Source organism: Nicotiana sylvestris, chromosome 9 (assembly GCF_000393655.2).
Source record: "Nicotiana sylvestris chromosome 9, ASM39365v2, whole genome shotgun sequence".
Lineage (NCBI taxonomy): Eukaryota > Viridiplantae > Streptophyta > Magnoliopsida > Solanales > Solanaceae > Nicotiana > Nicotiana sylvestris.
The window spans coordinates 14,512,228-14,530,037 of NC_091065.1; the positions used below are offsets into that span (position 1 = coordinate 14,512,228).

At 39.9% G+C, this 17,810-nt stretch overlaps 2 protein-coding genes across 9 annotated transcripts; one reads left to right on the plus strand and one right to left on the minus strand.

The window, feature by feature from the left end:
* Positions 1 to 1,450: 1,450 nt before the first annotated feature.
* Positions 1,451 to 2,311, plus strand: LOC138877248 (uncharacterized). Its single transcript, XM_070156841.1, has one exon. The coding sequence runs from the start codon at positions 1,451 to 1,453 to the stop codon at positions 2,309 to 2,311; it is 861 nt and encodes a 286-aa protein (XP_070012942.1).
* Positions 2,312 to 4,828: 2,517 nt separating this feature from the next.
* LOC104215156 (putative disease resistance RPP13-like protein 1) lies at positions 4,829 to 17,401 on the minus strand. 8 transcript variants are annotated; one of them, XM_070156720.1, is made up of 8 exons: positions 17,321 to 17,401; positions 13,221 to 17,224; positions 13,052 to 13,134; positions 7,688 to 7,765; positions 7,467 to 7,583; positions 6,726 to 6,955; positions 5,905 to 6,063; positions 4,829 to 5,360 (listed from the first exon to the last, which is right to left on the minus strand). In XM_070156720.1, exon 2 carries the CDS (start codon positions 17,213 to 17,215, stop codon positions 13,250 to 13,252), a length of 3,966 nt encoding a protein of 1,321 aa, XP_070012821.1. In that variant the 5' UTR covers positions 17,216 to 17,224; positions 17,321 to 17,401; the 3' UTR covers positions 4,829 to 5,360; positions 5,905 to 6,063; positions 6,726 to 6,955; positions 7,467 to 7,583; positions 7,688 to 7,765; positions 13,052 to 13,134; positions 13,221 to 13,249. The 8 variants fall into 8 exon arrangements, with proteins under 8 accessions (XP_070012821.1, XP_070012816.1, XP_070012817.1 ...); XM_070156715.1 differs by having other exon boundaries at positions 7,453 to 7,583; XM_070156716.1 differs by lacking the exon at positions 13,052 to 13,134 and having other exon boundaries at positions 7,453 to 7,583.
* Between the last annotated feature and the right edge of the window lie 409 nt (positions 17,402 to 17,810).

Sequence of the window (17,810 nt, forward strand, 5' to 3'; positions counted from 1 at the left end):
GTCGCGTATTGTTTTGATTCTATTAGAGCTTGGCATTCAAGAATGGAAATATATGTGCAAATATAAGGATTTTATCACTATTTCTTATTGTCATCTAACAATAAATTTCGTCCCAAACTGAAGATGCTTCCTCGGCTTCATAGCGCAGAAGACGCTACGCACTACTCAATACGATTTCACAAAGGAAAAAAAATTAAAAACAACCAAATAGAAGTAACAAAAAATTGGAAGTTACTAAAGTAGAGAATAACTTACACTTCGAGGTGAAGTGAGGGACGAGGGAATACCTACTTCGAGTTGTGACCAACCTTGAGGTGTATTACGAATAGATAGATTTTTCAGAGAGGTGAGGCTTTTGAGAACTTGTCTGCTTAATGTTTTCAGATTATTTACTTCAAAACGTCAAATAGAGCAAGACAATTTCCAATTTTCATCAGCAAGAATCACTTCGTCACTATCATCATGAATGATGGTTTAATCTGTGAGACGGCGAAGTCTCTTGGACTGAGGCATAATTTTTATTGTTATTGTATGGACAATTGTTTATAATTAACATTTAGGCAACGATTCCATCACATTTTTGCTTGAACATTCATGTGTAGTTGGATTGAAAGAATCGTTCTCTCTCTCTCTCCAAACGCTCACTGCCAACGGTAACATAAGAGGATCTCAACAGCGACTAGTTCAGTCGCCGGCGACCACTCTCAGCCCAGGTAAGTCCCCTCGCCCCTCTCTCCTCCCCATCATCCAACACCCCTCTCTCTCCGCCCATCTCTCTCACCCCGCCTCTCCTCCTTTCCAGTCTTGTCTTCTCCCCCTCTTACTCCCGCGAGACACGGATCAGTCGCCGGCAAGTGGGAACAACCACAGTTAGGTTTCAGGCCTGATTGCAGTGCCGTGGTGACACACAAACCAGACCCGTCTTCAAGCCAGAGGTGCGGATTCTTTTCCGGCGAGGTCAAGCTATTTTCATGTGGGTACAGATTTCCGGCAGGTTTCATAAATCCCGGCGACTCCTGAATAGCTTTCCGACACGACGCAGCAGGACTTGTCTGACAGTATCGGTTAGGACCGGTGGCTTTGGGCGGCGAGCGAGACGGGCACGTGCTAACAGTGAAGAACAACCTGAGTATCAGCAAGGAACGACAGAAGTTGGACGCGGACGAGCTAGGTGGACGCAATACAATCGAGTATACTAAGACAATTCCCAGGTTATACTCGCGGGAATTGGTACCTCCTGTTTACCTATTTCCCTCTACTGTGTTAGTAAAATTGTTGTCCTTTTAGTTCTAATTAGTTTAGTCACCGTATTAGGGCGCCTGCAGTGACATCTTGTCTTATTCTAGTTTGTTTTGTGGTGTCTGTTAGCGATTTCCCCGAGTACGCCGGAGTTATAGTGGCTGCAGTCTAGGATGGTCAAGTGAGTTCATGTCCTCAGGATGTGCGGGGGATGGGTCGGGAGGTAGGGAGGGGGCTAGGAGGTGGGTTGGGATGCAAGGGAGGTAAAGGGAACAAGGGTGTCCATCGGTTGAGAATTGGGTCATGGAACATAGGTTCATTGACAGGTAAATCTATAGAGCTGACGAAGATCCTCAAGAAGAGGAGGGTCAATATAGCATGTGTCCAGGAGACAAGGTGGGCAGGGTCGAGTGCGAGGGACGCGGATGGGTATAAACTTTGGAACTCTGGAACCCAGAAGGGTAAGAATGGAGTAGGTATATTGGTGGATAGGGAACTTAGAGAGTCTGTTGTTGAGGTTAGACGAGTGAATGATAGATTGATGATTATTAAGTTGGTGGTTGGTCAGTGCACCATAAACGTTGTTAGTGCCTATGTGCCACATATGGGCCTAGATGAGGAGGTTAAACGACGCTTTTGGGAGGGGTTGGATGAGATTATACGTCAGGTACCACCTACTGAGAAGTTATTCATAGGAGGGGATTTCAATGGCCATATTGGGTCGACCGCCGGTGTGTATGACGAAGTGCATGGAGGCTTCGGTTTTGGGGAGAGGAACGGAGGAGGAACCTCATTACTGGACTTCGCTAAGGCTTTTAGGTTGGAAGTTGCTAACTCTTGCTTTCCGAAGAGGGATGGGCATTTGGTTACTTTTCAAAATGCGGTGGCGAAGACTCAGATTGACTATCTCCTCCTCAGGAGGCACGACAGAGGGTTGTGCAAGGATTGCAAGGTGATTCCAGCTGAGATACTCGTGACGCGACATAGGCTCTTGGTGATGGACGTTGGTATTATGGTGAAGAGGAGGAAAATGTCTACTCGAGGAAAACCGAGAATCAGGTGGGGAGCTTAACTAAGGACAAAGCTCAAGAGTTGGAAGGGCGGTTGTCGGTTATGGGAGCTTGGAGGAGCAGTGGTGACGCGAACTCTATGTGGTCAACGACAACAAACTGTATAAGAGAGGCTGCGAGAGAGGTGTTAGGGTTCTCGACGGGTGTCTATGGTAGGCACAAATGAGACTGATGGTGGAATAAAGTGGTACAAGGTAAAGTGGAAGCGAAAAAGGAGGCGTACCAGACGTTAGTGGGGAGCATAGGTGAGGGGGAGAGGCAAGCATGCATGAAGAGGTATAAGGTAGCTATGAAGGAAACGAAGCTGGCAGTCACGGAGGCTAAGACTGCGGCATATTGTTGTATGTACGAGGAACTAGGGGAAAAAGGAGGGGAGAACAAGTTATTTAGGCTGGCCAAGCTGAGAGAGAGGAAAGCTCGAGATTTAGACTGAGTGAGATGCATCAAGGACGACGATGGTAGAGTATTGATGGAAGATTCCCAAATTAAGAGGAGATGACAGACTTACTTTCAAAAACTTCTTAATGAAGTAGGGGATCAGGATATTGTGCTCGGTGAATTGGAGCATTCCGAGAGTCACAGTGACTCTAGGTACTGCAAGCGCATCAAGGTTGAGGAGGTCGTAGGAGCTATGAGTAAGATGAGTAGGGGCAAAGCGACCGGGCCTGACGAGATTCCGGTAGAAGTTTGGAAGTGTGTGGGGAAAACAGGTTTGGAGTGGTTGACTAGGTTGTTGAATGTTATTTTTAAGGCGAAGAGGATGCCAGATGAGTGGAGGTGGAGTACGGTGGTCCCACTATATAAGAACAAAGGTGATATCCAGAGCTGTAACAATTATAGGGGTATCAAATTACTGAGTCATACTATGAAAGTATGTGAGAGGGTGGTTGAAGCAAGGTTGAGGATGACGGTGTCCGTCTCCGACAACCAATTTGGTTTCATGCCGGGTCGTTCTACTACAGAAGCTATACACCTTGTTAGGAGGTTGGTTGAATAGTACAGAGATAGGAAGAAAGATCTGCACATGGTGTTTATTGACCTAGAAAAAGCGTTTGACAAGGTTCCTAGAGAAGTTCTCTGGAGAAGCTTGAAGGCAAAAGGCGTGTCGGTTCCCTACATTATGGCGATTAAGGATATGTATGATGGAGCAAAGACTCGGGTTAGGATAGTAGGAGGCGACTATGAGGATTTTCCGGTTGTTATGGGGTTACACCAAGGTTCTGCGCTCAGTCTGTTCCTATTCACCCTGGTGATGGACGTGTTAACACATCACATTCAAGGGGATGTGTCATGGTGCATGCTATTCGTCGATGACATAGTTCTGATTGATGAGTCGCAAACCGGTATTAACGAGAGGTTGGAGGTTTGGAGACACGCTCTTGAATCTAAGGGTTTCAAGCTTAGCAGGACAAAGACAGAATACCTAGAGTGCAAGTTCAGCGCTGAGCAGAGGGAAGTGGGCGTGGATGTGAGGCTTGAATCACATGTCATCCTGAGTAGAGACAGCTTCAAGTACCTTGGGTCGGTTATCCAGAGGGGAGGAGAGATCGACGAGAATGTTACACACCGTATCTGGGTAGGATGGATGAAGTGGAGGTTAGCATCTGGAGTATTGTGTGACAAAAGAGTGCCACTGACACTCAAAGGTAAGTTCTATAAAGCGGTGGTTAGGTCGGACATGATGTATGGGGCTGGGTGTTGGCCAGTTAAGAAATCACATATCCAGAAGATGAAGGTAGCAGAAATGAGAATGTTGAGACGGATATGCGGGCATAGTAGGATGGATAAGATTAGGAATGATGATATTCGTGAGAAGGTGTGCGTGGCTCCCATTGATGACAAGATGTGGGAAGCAAGGCTCAGGTGGTTCGGGCACGTTTAGAGGAGAAGCCCAGATGCTCTGGTAAGGAGGTGCGAACGGCTGGTTGTGGAGGGCTCGAGAAGAGGTAGAGGGCGGCCTAAGAAGTATTAGAGGGAGGTGATTAGGCAGGATATGACGATGCTTCAGATTTTCGAGGACATGGCACTTGATAGAAACATGTGAGGTCGAGTATTAGGGTTGTAGGCTAGGAGGTAGTTGAGTATTGTCTTATGTCATAACTTTGGGAGACTAGTTTGGTAAGGTTATTTTGCTTTTGCTTTGTATCATTCCTCTTGATTTCATATTTTTCTTATTTTTCATATATATATATATATATATATATATATATATATATTTCATATTATTTATGTGGTGTTACTAATATTGTCTTCTTTTGTCCTTTTGTCTTCTTGAGCCGAGGGTCTTTCGAAAACAGTCTCTCTACTCTTTCGGGGTAGGGGTAAGGTCTGCGTACACACTACCTTCCCCAGACCCCACTAGTAGGATTTCATTGGGTCGTTGTTGTTGTTAACATTTAGGCAACCTATTAATGCAAAAACTCCTTTACGTACAGTGTTAGTGTATAGAAATATTGCTCAACCAATCTAACGAGGCTAGCTATTGAAAGAAACTTACAAAGAAGTATTGCTTCCATCTATTGTGCATTACTACTAATTTTGCATTATTGCTCAACCAAACTTACAAGAAGTAAGAAATACCATATAAGCAACATGCTATAATCTCTAACACCATCTTCAGTTATCAAAGTTGAGTGGAAATGATATGTAGTTTGAGTCAAAAGCAATGAATTTAGTTGAATCCGTCCTAAATTGACAAGTAGACTATAGGTCCAACTTCCAAAGAATGCATGCACATCTTTCACTAGCCAACTTGAGGAAAGAAAATAAGAGACTATTGAAACCTCACTTTCTCTTCTCATTAACATTTAATATTCTCTCCTCAGAATCTCCTCTATTTCTTGTACATTTTACAGTGTATTTACTGTTTGCTCTAACCCTTTACGTCCAGAAGTTCAGAATACTCAATACAGAAAGTCCAATAATTATGTTGTCTTTTGCTTTCCGTTGGCCAAACGTATCCAGAGCAGAAAGGCCTAATGGAAAGTCCCTTCTCAGAGTAACTTAAATATCTCAACAACTTTCCCTTCTCGACAACTCAGAAAAAACAAACTGAAAACAAAAGAAAAGGACATGTTAAAACTCTTATCCAATCAATGTACTACTATTCCAGCAGCCCACATTTGTATGATTCCTCTAGACAAGTACTCAACAATCATGGTTTTATCTGACTACTAAAATGATTCCTAAACTTATTGCCAAGTGTAGAAGTTTCAATATGTCATAGCTCATAATCATTTTTTTATGCTGAAGAAGTTAGAAGAACAAAGCAACATCAAGGGAGCCAAGCTGCCATGTCATCTGTGATATTACTGGTTTTACGATTAATCAACAACTGAAGGCTTCTCAATTATTCAAGATCTAGCATAGTTTCAACGACACCATGATACGTCCGTTTTGTTTCCTAACCTTAAATTAATCTCTGATGCAAATTAATGCTGATTTTCAAGTTCCAAGCTGCCACATGAGGTTGACTCAAAAAAGGAAAGGAAAATAACACGACCAGATCAGATAAAATGAAGTTGGAAGGTGATAATTTAATATCCATTCAACTATGCTCAAGAATTTCGGAAAACAAGAACATTCATCATATTACCTATCAAATGCAGGGTGGTTAGAAACTCAAAGATCAAAATGAATAAAGCAATATGTGATGAAAAGGAGCTGAGTTTGGAGTTCCTCTTCCATTCATGCTCTTCCTTGTGATTCCATGAATTGACTGGAGTTTAAGAACAACGAACAGAAGATTGAACAACTGCAACAATGACAATGTATCAACGGCCAAATCGAGCTAGTAGAAAAGCAAAGGAGAAATCCTCAAAATAAACTGCCAAGTTATCTAGACAGGAAAGTGCAATAAACGTGTTAGGACTGCATCATATTTCGAATAGCTAATATGCATCAACTATAGTAGAAGAACTAATAAGAGATGGCTTTTTTCTTGGTTATGCTGTCAATGATTGAGAGGGGCATTTCACATAAGAATGATCCTTGACAACTCTCTGCCAAAAAAAACTTGGCACAATGCCAAAATCCTCAAAAAAATTAGAAAAGTATACAAAAGTTCTACAGATGATCATACCCTAATCGTTAAGCTAAAGTCAGCATGCTTAAGTTTCTTGGTTTTTTTATTCTTTTTCTTTTACATTAGTAACTTCAATGTAGAGATGTTAAATAACAAGGAGATAAAGCGTATATTCATTCAACTTGTCTTTTCGTGTCCAAGTTGTTAAATTAAGAGATCTGTATTTTTCATGTCCAAGACTAAATGAAAGAAAAATTGAAGATAGAAAAGGAAACCCAAAAAAGAAAAAGAAAATTTAAAAATTAGCAGAGAATAAATGCTCAAAGAGGACATAATCTTTTCCCATCATTTAGGCAAAATTGTAAATGCTCAACATAAGAATTAATACTTACACAGCCTTTGATGTGAAACTTCAACGGCAGGCAGAAACTTTTCCTTATATCTGAGATGGTTGTCCAATTGATAATGGAATCGATAGCAGGAGGCTATTTCTAGACATTGAAGCGAAGTGAGGCACCTAAGACCGACTGTTGGTAGTAGATGGAGCTCATCATGGTAATATAACCTTAGCTCAGAAAGAGACGAGGGAAGCCCTTCTCTGGCGGTGATAAAACTTCATTTCCTGAAATTGGGACATAAACAGTTATCAAAAAGAACTCCAAGCTTAGGAGAACCAACAACTTTCAATTGAGTTCAGGAATCAGGACATTTTGAAATTTTAAGGTAACTGCCCAATCAACTTGGGACAACTTTCAATTGAAAGAGAACAAAAACTTATTTAAGCTGAAGAACAAAAACTTATTTCTGTCAAGCAATGCAGTGCAATCAAGTGAAATTTTTTTAAGCTGAAGAACTTGATAGAGAAAACGAATGTTAATGCAGCAAACTTTAGTCAGAGCAAATCAAAGGTGAACTGTATAATACACCGAGCTAGTGTCTCCTCCGCTATAACAAAATGGATCTATTTTAATTTGGGCAAATATCAGTGCTAATTCTTTTAACTGATGTTGGAAACTCAACATTGGAAGAAACTGCAGTACAAAATTTTGCACAATATTTTCTTAGAGTGATCAAAGAAAAGCAGTACTGTCAAATTCCACACAAAAGAGTAGTACGTACTTTTCTTCACTTACACTTTGCTGACAAACCACATTCAAGGTTATTGTCCATTCGATAGATAATGTCAACAAAACTGTCCATTCACCAATGGAGCCAAGAACGGTAATAGCTAGCATATTGTTACCCAAATCCTGATAAAAATAATTGCTTATAAGCTGATATCCAATAATCATATTAGGAAGCAAACTTTTCTATTTTTTTTATAGATAGGAGGCAAAGTTTGTGTCACATATACCTTTGAATTATATTAGAGCTTAGCATTCAATAGTGGACATGTGCATTACTCTAAACCACCTCCTCCTCGCTCATCTCACTAATAAGGGGAAAGAACAAGAATACATGAATTTCTATTGAGATGAAAGTTCAAGCAATGCATGAACTAAAAATCTACAAGATGAAGAGCGAGAAATATGACTGTTGCGGAAGCCAAATGTATATAGTGTGAATAAGTCACAACTATTATACCAAAAATTATGACAACCACCAAATAATAAATAAGATAATAAAGCAACAATAAAGGGAACACCAGAATTTACGAGGTTCGACTAATTTTGCCTACTCCTCGGACACAACCAATATTTTATTTCACTCCAAAAATACAAGTGAAATAATACTAAAGAGAGAAGATACAAATGCCTTAAACAGATGAGAAGGCAAATGAGAGGTGTGTTTCAATCCTAAACATTAGGCCTTCTTTTATAGGGGAAAAATCCCCCCCAAACTTAACTCCCAACCAATGTGGGACTTTGGCATTTTGCCAAACTTCAACAAATCTCCACCTTGGCAAAATTCCACATTTTCAATTCTCTCTCAATAACAAATTTTGGTTGTGTCTTCATCTTCAATCTTCAGTGTTCAACAATGTTGATCAAATCCAAACAATGTTGAAACTTGATCGCAGTCACCACCTTAGTTAGCATATCAGCAGGATTCTCCGTAGTATGAATTTTCTTCACTGTGACTCCTCCTTCTTCTATGATTTCTCGTACGAAATGATACCGAACATCAATGTGCTTCGTCCTTGCATGATAAACTTGGTTCTTCGCTAATTGAATAGCACTTTGACTATCACAAAAAATTGTGATACCTTTTTGTTCAACACCAAGCTCCTTTAGCAATCCTTGAAGCCAAATTGCCTCCTTCACAGCCTCTGTAATAGCCATGTACTCTGCCTCTGTTGTAGACAAAGCAACTGTTGACTGCAAAGTAGACTTCCAACTAACTGGTGCTTTTGCAAAAGTAAACACATAACCAGTAGTTGATCTTCGTTTGTCCAGATCACCCGCAAAATCTGAGTCACAATATCCAACTACAGACTGATTGTATTTCTGCTCAAAAACTAACCCGATATCTACAGTATTATGAATATACCGTAGAATCCACTTCACAGCTTGTCAATGCTCCTTCCCTGGATTGTGCATATATCTGCTAATAACTCCAACAGCTTGTGAAATGTCAGGCCTTGTGCAAACCATTGCATACATCAAGCTACCAACAGCATTTGCGTATGGTACCTTTGACATATACTCTCGTTCAGCTTCATCCATTGGCGACATAGTAGTACTTAGCTTAAAATGGGGAGCAAGTGGAGTACTAACTGGCTTAGTCTTGTCATCTATGCCAAAACGTTGTAGTACTCTCTTCAAATATTCTTTCTGAGATAAACAGAGTTTCTTTGAACGTCTATCTCTAATTATCTCCATGCCAAGAATTTTCTTTGCCTCACCCAGATCCTTCATCTCGAACTCCTTCTTCAGTTGATTCTTCAATTTATCAATTTCTTCCGAATTCTTGGAAGCTATCAACATATCATCAACGTATAGGAGAAGATATACAAAGGAACCATCTTTAAGCTTGCGCAAATACACACAATGATCGTATTTGCTTCTCTTGTACCCTTGCCGCAACATAAACTCGTCAAATCGCTTGTACCATTGTCTAGAAGATTGTTTCAATCCGTACAATGATTTTTCAAGTTTGCATACCATATTTTCTTTTCCAGCAACTTTGAATCCTTCTGGCTGAGTCATGTAGATTTCCTCCTCCAAGTTTCCATGTAAAAACGCAGTTGAACTAGTTCCAAATCCAATTGTGCTACCAAAGCCAACATAATTCTAATGGAGGAATGTTTTACAACTGGAGAAAACACTTCATTGTAATCAATTCCCTCCTTTTGAGCATATCCTTTGGCCACCAATCTTGCTTTGTAGCGAACATCTACTTGGTTAGGAAATCCTTCCTTCTTTGCAAATACTCATTTGCACCCAATTGCTTTCTTTCCCTTCGGGAGATTGGCCAATCTCCATGTATGATTCTGATGAAGGGACTGTATTTCATCATTCATGGCAATCCTCCACTTATCTTCTTCTGAACTTTGGACAGCGTCTTTATAAGTAGTAGGAACATCATCAACTACAATTGAGGTTGCACAAGCAACCGTCTCTATGAGACGAACAGGTTTCGTTATTGTTCTTTTTGGCCTGCTGGTTGCTATTGATTCAAGTTGTTGTTGAGGTTCCTGAGTTGGAATCTCCTCTACTGGCTCTCCTTCCAGAGGGTAATCTTCATTTGTTTCCTCCTCTGCTTCTTGTGTAGGAAAAATAAATTTTCCCTCAAACTCCACCTGCTTAGAAGCACCTTTATTTTGTTTGGTGTCTTCTGTTACCTTATTTACCATAGCAGATTCATCAAAGGTAACATCTCTGCTGAATATTACTTTCTTTGTCATAGGACACCATAAGCGATATCCTTTGACTCCAGAAGTAATTCCCATAAAAATAGCCTTCTTTGCCCTTGGATCCAATTTTGACTCCGTCACATGATAATATGCAGTTGAGCCAAACACGTGCAAAGAGTTATAATCTACAGCAGGTTTTCCATACCATTTTTCAAATGGTGTCTTGCCATCAATAGCAGCAGATGGTAGACGATTAATGAGGTGGCATGCATATGTAACTGCCTCAGCCCAAAATTCTTTGCCCAAGCCAGCATTGGACAACATACACCGTACCTTCTCCAGCAAGGTCCGGTTCATACGTTCAGCCACTCCATTCTGTTGTGGTGTATGTCTGACAGTGAAGTGTCGGACGATGCCATCATTTTGACAGACCTTATTGAAATGATCATTTTTGTATTCACCTCCATTGTCTGTGCGAATACACTTGATCCTCTTGCCTGTTTGATTCTCCACCATCGTCTTCCATTTGAGAAAAATTCTCAGCACTTCATCTTTGTTTTTCATTGTATACACCCACACTCTTCGAGAAAAATCATCAACAAAGGTTACAAAATAGTGCTTCCCACCCAATGAAGGTGTTTTGGAAGGACCCCAAACATCAGAGTGTACATAATCCAAAATGCCTTTAGTATTATGGATCGCTGTACCAAATTTAACCCTTGTCTGTTTCCCTTTGACACAATGCTCACAAAACTCCAAGTTGCAAGCCTTTACTCCTTTTAACAATCCTTGATCTGATAGAGTTTTCAAGGATTTTCCTCCAGCATGTCCCAAGCGCATGTGCCATAGCTTGGTTGCTTCTGCCTCTTTGTCGTCACTGGATGTCACTGTCGTTGTCCCAATAACTGTACTGCCACGATAGCGGTACATATTATTATTCTTCCGATTAGCCTTCATTACCACTAGTGCACCGGAGCATACTCTCATCACTCCATTTTCTGCAATGATTTTGAACCCTTTTGATTCTAGGGCTCCTACAGAGATGAGATTCTTCTTCAAATCCGGTACAAATCGAACATCTGTTAATGTTCTGATCATTCCATCATGGTTCCTTAATCGTATTGAACCAATGTCATATGAGGTAAGAGGGTTGTTATCCGCTGTGTGGATGACTCCATATTCTCCTTCTTGAAATTCCACAAACCAGTCCCTGTTGGGACACATATGATGGCTACAAGCCGAGTCCATCAACCATATGTCTGATGATGTTAATGACTCTGTTGTAACTAATGAGAAGTCTGAATCATCACAATCAGCTACATTTGAATCCATAATGGCCTTTCCATTGTTATGTTTGGCCTTATTCTTCAACTTCGGACAGTCTTTCTTCCAGTGCCCTTTTTCTCGACAAAAGGCACATTCATCTTTGCTGGGTCTGGATCTTGACTTGGATCTTCCCTTCTTTGTCCTCGTTTGATTTTGAGGACGACCCCTCACAAATAGTGCTTCTCCTTCTCCGCCCTTCTGTTTTTCTCGCTTTCTTTGTTCATAGCTGTACAAAGCCGAACAAACTTCTCTAAGAGAAACTTCGTCATTTCCATGGAGTAGAGTAGTTTCAAGGTGCTCGTACTCATCAGGAAGTGACGCCAACAACATCAAGGCCAAGTCACCATCATCATAAGTTGTATCCATATTTTGCAAATCTGTGACCAACTTATTGAAACTGGTGATATGTTCATTCATCGTGGTACCAGGAACATAGGTGAAGTGAAACAGTCTCTTCTTCATGTACAATTTATTTTGACTGTTTTTCTTCAAAAATTTATCCTCCAGTGCTTTCCATAATTTACTTGCAGAAGTTTCCTTTGTGTATGGATATTTCTGCTCTCTAGCAAGGTAGGATCGAATGGTACCGCAAGCAACACGGTTGATAATTCTCCAATCTTCTTCTCCAATAACATCTGGTTTCTTTTCTTCAATGGCCAGATCTAGCCCTTGTTGAAAAAGGACATCTAGAACCTCGCCTTGCCACATCCCAAAATGCCCGGACCCGTCAAAAATTTCTACCGCAAATTTCGCATTTGACACAATTCTTGTCATAAGCGAAGATGCCAATGATGACGTATTGTTGACACTTGATGTAGATTCTTCTTATTTATTGTCTCCCATATTTGACACAAATATTATTTAATAGCTGACGACACAAATCAAGATTATTCCTTTCTGATGTAGAAGATCAGACTAAGCTGCAACCACAGAGCATACTCAGACAGAACCTTGACTCAGTTACCAAGATAAATCTTTTCTGATGTGGAAGATCAGACTATGCTGCAACCACAGAGCATACTTAGACAGTACCTTGGCTCTGATACCAATTGTTGCGGAAGCCAAATGTATATAGTGTGAATAAGTCACAACTACTATACCAAAAATTATGACAGCCACCAAATAATAAATAAGACAATAAAGCAACAATAAAGGGAACACCAGAATTTACGAGGTTCGACTAATTTTGCCTACTCCTCGGACACAACCAATATTTTATTTCACTCCAAAAATACAAGTGAAATAATACTAAAGAGAGAAGATACAAATGCCTTAAACAGATGAGAAGACAAATGAGAGGTGTGTGTCAATCCTAAACATTAGGCCTTCTTTTATAGGGGGAAAATCCCCCCAAACTTAACTCCCAACCGATGTGGGACTTTGGCAAACTTCAACAATGACAATAATACATGAATTCCAATTTAGATAAATTTCCAAAGACAATAAACATATGTCTGACATATATGTGTGTGCTAACAGATTACTAGTTCATTAATATGACATTAAGCTATCAACTTTCTGGAGCAAATATGTGAATTCCTGCCAATACCAAATCTTTTTTACAATGTTTCAGTTCCAATATAAGGATTTTATCACCTTTTCGTTTTGTCATATAACATTCAATTCATCCCAATCTGAAAATGATTCCTCGGCTTCATAATGGCATTATAAGCTCCACACTGCTTCACAAGATTTAACAAAACAAGCATGGAGAAGTAACAAAAATAAAAAGTTGTTGAGATAAAAAAGAGAAAGAGTAACTTACATTTATCAAAGCACCACTCGATATAATCATTACAGATATTCCTCGTCGACTCTTATGGTGGGAATGTGAGCAATATTTGGCCAGTAATCCCCCTTCTCAAATTCTAGGAGTGTTTTGAGCAATGGGCAGCGGTAAATAGATAGTTCAGAGATGGAAGAGGGCATCCCTTTGACTGGAAGAGATTGAAGTTTAGGGCAATGCTCGATGACCAGCTTAGAGAGGGAAGACGGCAGTGCTGATTCTGTAATAGATTGGAGTTGATCGCAGAACCTGATATCTAGACGTTGAAGCGAGGTGATGCGCCGAAGACCTTCGGTCGGTAGTGAATGGAGCTCTTCATGGCGATCTAATGTAAGCTCAAAAAGAGATGAGGTAAGCCCTTCTTCCAACAGTGACTGAATTTGAGGTAAATTATAAGTATATAGAGATTCAAGAGAGGTTAGGCTTTTGAGAACTTGGTTGCTAAATGTTTTCAGATTGTGTATGGTAATTCGTCGAATAGAGCAAGGCAACTTCCAATTTTCACCGGCAGGAATCTCTTCGTCACTGCCATCATGGTAGATGGTTAACTCTGTGAGACAGGGGAGTCTCTGTAAACCCCACTCCTTTCGCCCATTCACCAGTTTCTTGCAATTCCAAATCTTAAGGACTTCTAAATTGAAGGGCAATCCTCCTTCAGGAAAGGACTCTATTTCTGGACAATTATTCAGAAATAGCTCCTTAAGAGATGGAACAAGTTCCTGCATATGTTCTGGCAGCGACTTCAGCTTCTCGCAGTGCATAATATCCAAAGTACGCAACAATGTCGTTTGAGCCACCGAAAGTATTTCAAGATTCTCACATTTATTATGAAAAAGAAACCTTCCATTTATGCTGAGAGCTTCAGTCCCATTGGGAATCAGAAGCCTTGTAAGGCTGTGGCAACTTTCTACCCTCAATTGGCGTGCTCTTGGGACCAACTCAGGTGATATCTCATCTATAGAATCACATCCTTCTACTGTCAAACTCTCAAGAAACATGTCACTTCCGCTAGAAATCATCTCACTAACTGACGTCTCCAATTTCAAATTCCTGCAATCATATATGCTTATTCTCTTCAAGGTGCTTGGCAGAATGCTAATTGGTAAGGAGGTAATAGAGTGACAATTGAAAATATCTAATTCAACTATCTGTTTCATTCCCTGAAGTTGAGACAAAAACAGTTCAGCATGATCAAAAAGAACTTCAACCTTAGGAGAACCTTCAACTTCAAACTTTTTTAGACTTAAAAATTCTATAGGTGTCTCCAGATTGAGTTCCGAACATTTTGAAATTTTCAATTTTATCAGCGAACGGAGATTTTCAGGCAACTTTCCAATCAACTTAGGGCAATTTTTAATTGAAAGTTCCTGAAGTGTAGGAAACTCGCCATTCCCCAGTGCGTGCCACTGCTCCCACTCCAGCATCTCTGCAAATTCAAGCTTCTCAAGAGAGTTAAAAGGCTTTTTGGAAGATGAACTACCATAAAATTCTTCAGTCACCTCTATTATTCGATGCATCCCTTGAATTGAAAGGAATTTCAAAGAAGGAAGTTGGCCGAATGCTGGCAAGGAATAACAGTCCTTGCAATTATTTAGAGACAACTCCACCAGCTCAGAAAATGAATAATCAGCTAGCCAATATGGAAAGTTTGTCCCTCTATATCCGTTGATCTCAAGTTCTTTTATGTTTGGATTTGGATGAATCTCACCTAGTATGTCTCTTTCATTTTGTGAACTGTCCGCAATACTTACACTCCACTCCAATGATAACTTTTCAATATGTTCCTTTCCTCTCATGTTTGCCTTCAAAGCTTCCCTTCTATCCGCCACATTTTCCAACTGTCGAATTGATAGAGTTCCATACAAGTTGCATAGTTCACCCAAATCTTCCATTCTCGAACCACTGGGATCACCTAGAAGAAATTTAGCTCCCAATAACACATGGAGGCTTTTCAACTTGCTCAAATGTAGTGGCATCATCAAGCGAGAGCTGCCGCTAATGTCAAGGTGACGCAAATTTATCAACTTCTCCATCTGCCGCGGTAACTCCTCAAGGAATTCACAAGATGACAAGAGAAGTGTCTCTAAATTATAAAGTACACAAATGGATTCTGGTAACTGCTTTATCTCTGTCAAAGAAAGGTCCAAAAATCTTAGGAGTTTTAATTTGATAAACAAGACATCTGGTAACTCCTTGATATGATAATGAGACAATGATAATGCCCTTAAGGATGTTAGTCTTGGAAATATGTTATGCAACACCCTCTGGCTTAGAGAAGAACGATATAGCTCGATACTGTAGATTGGAAGTAATGTCCTCAGCTGCTCCAATTTGTAGAGAGGTTCCAACTTTTCAAAGTCACCATAGCCCATTGAATAGGACACGTGTCGACTTCGTTTCAACATATGAGACTCTTGGTACTCTTCCAACCTAACACAAAGTTTTGAAGACGCAACTTGGGCCAAATCATTGACAAGGTCATGCATTAAGAATTTCTCTGCATTATTTTTAGAAGACTCTGGGACCCTTTCGAAAAGTGACCTTGATTGCAACTCGAGAAAGAATAGGTTGCCTAAATCTTTAATTGTTTCATCTTTTTTCAGCCCCTGTACTAGACCATTAGCAATCCACAACTGAATGACTTGTTTTTTCCGAAATGGATAATCTTTCGGAAATATTGCACAGTAGGAAAAACATTGTTTTAAATGTAGAGGAAGATCGTTATAGCTCAACATCAACGCTGGTAAGATGCCATTGTCGGGTAGCTCCCATACTTCACTTCTCAAAATACGTTTCCACCCTTCAACCTCTGGTTTGGAGCGCAACATGCCAGCGAGCGTCTTTAGAGCTAAGGGCAATCCTTTGCACTTAGCTGCGATTTGTTTCCCGACTTCTACATGTTCTAGATGCTCATTAGGATCCATGTTGTCAAATGCATGTCTTTTGAATAAAGACCAAGAGACATCACTAGACAAAGTATCAATCCTTATGTGCTCATTACCCATTGTCTTGGCAACACTTTTCTTACGTGTCGTCACGATGATCGTACTTCCTGCATCTCCTTGAACAAAAAGATTTCTCAAGTCATCCCATGCATTATAGTTGTCATTCCAAACATCATCCAGAACAATAAGAAATTTTTTGCCCTTTAAGCTTTCCTTCAATTTGACCTGTAGCTGATTAAGATTGTTATCAACCATTATGCCAATTTCTTGAAGTAACCCTTTTGTTACTCTAAAAGCATCATATGGTTCAGACACACAAAACCAAGCTTTCAAATCAAAATGGTCTTTCACCTTCTCATCATTGTAAACAGCTTTAGCAAGTGTTGTTTTGCCAATCCCAGCCATTCCAACAATAGGAATTACAGTCAGTTTGTTTCCAGTTGCATCAACCGACAATATACGGTCGATCAATTCCCCTATTTCATTCTGCCTACCAAAGATATCAGATTCATCAACCACAGAAGTTGAAAGTCTTCTAGTTTCTTGTTTAACTGAATAAAGATACTCTTTTAGGCCAAGGTGACCAATTTGCTTTTGCAACTCCTCCAGCGTTTCAATGGTGTATTCCAATTTCTCCATTATGTTAATAATAAAATCACCACTCAAACACAAGTTCAGGTCACTTACTTGTTGTTTGCTTGTTTCTGAAAGATTTTGATGCTGACCTTCCACTTGAAGTCTCAATACTTCATAATTGACCTCTTCGATTAAGTTTTCAGCACTGTCCACAGCATCCCGAAGTTCATTAAGCCACTGACTCACGTTTGGATTTGATGCCTGCTTATTCTCTGCATCACTTAGCACAGCCTGGAAACCACACAAAGTCCTCCTCAGCTTCTCTAAGAGTCGAAAATCATGCTTTTGCCTCTGAAACATCTTGAGCAGGTCACCCCGAGGAGCAAGCCTATCAAAGAGAACATTCAAAGCTGAAGATAGAAATGCACCACCAACTGCTAAGCCAATCTCCATTTCTGAAAGCTGCAAAGAAAAACAATGAATCGCAAAATCGTTAAGAATTTGGATAAGATTAATGTTTCTATCTTAAAATAGTCTCTGCTAAGAGCTTTCCTTTACCTATTCAATGCTAGATTAGTTTGCTTACAGGTATGGTTCATTAACAGTGTGTTTTGCAGTAATGCTAGAGTTAGAGTTGAGGATGACTTTCTTCCAATTTGGGACTAAAATATCACGAAACAGCTCAAGTTTTACCATTCAAAGTCAATGCTACTTGATGTGCTAACTAACTTATTATTTAAAAGAGAACAAAGTATAAGGACGGAAACAGTCCAACAGTTCAAGTAGCATTGACTTTGTACTTTAATACTGCCAAATTGATTGATATAAAATTCTTAGTCCTCACTGACCTTACCCCGTCTCGTCATTGCCTGCTAAGCAAAATTGTTAGGTAATATTATCTATTGTTATTATTTATTTATCTATATTACATTATAAACTTAGTTATCTCTATTAGAGAGGTTATCATTTAATTACATACATAATTATCATTTGCATATAAAGTAATATATTAAGCACCAATCTTCCCTATTTTCGTTCCCACTTCTTC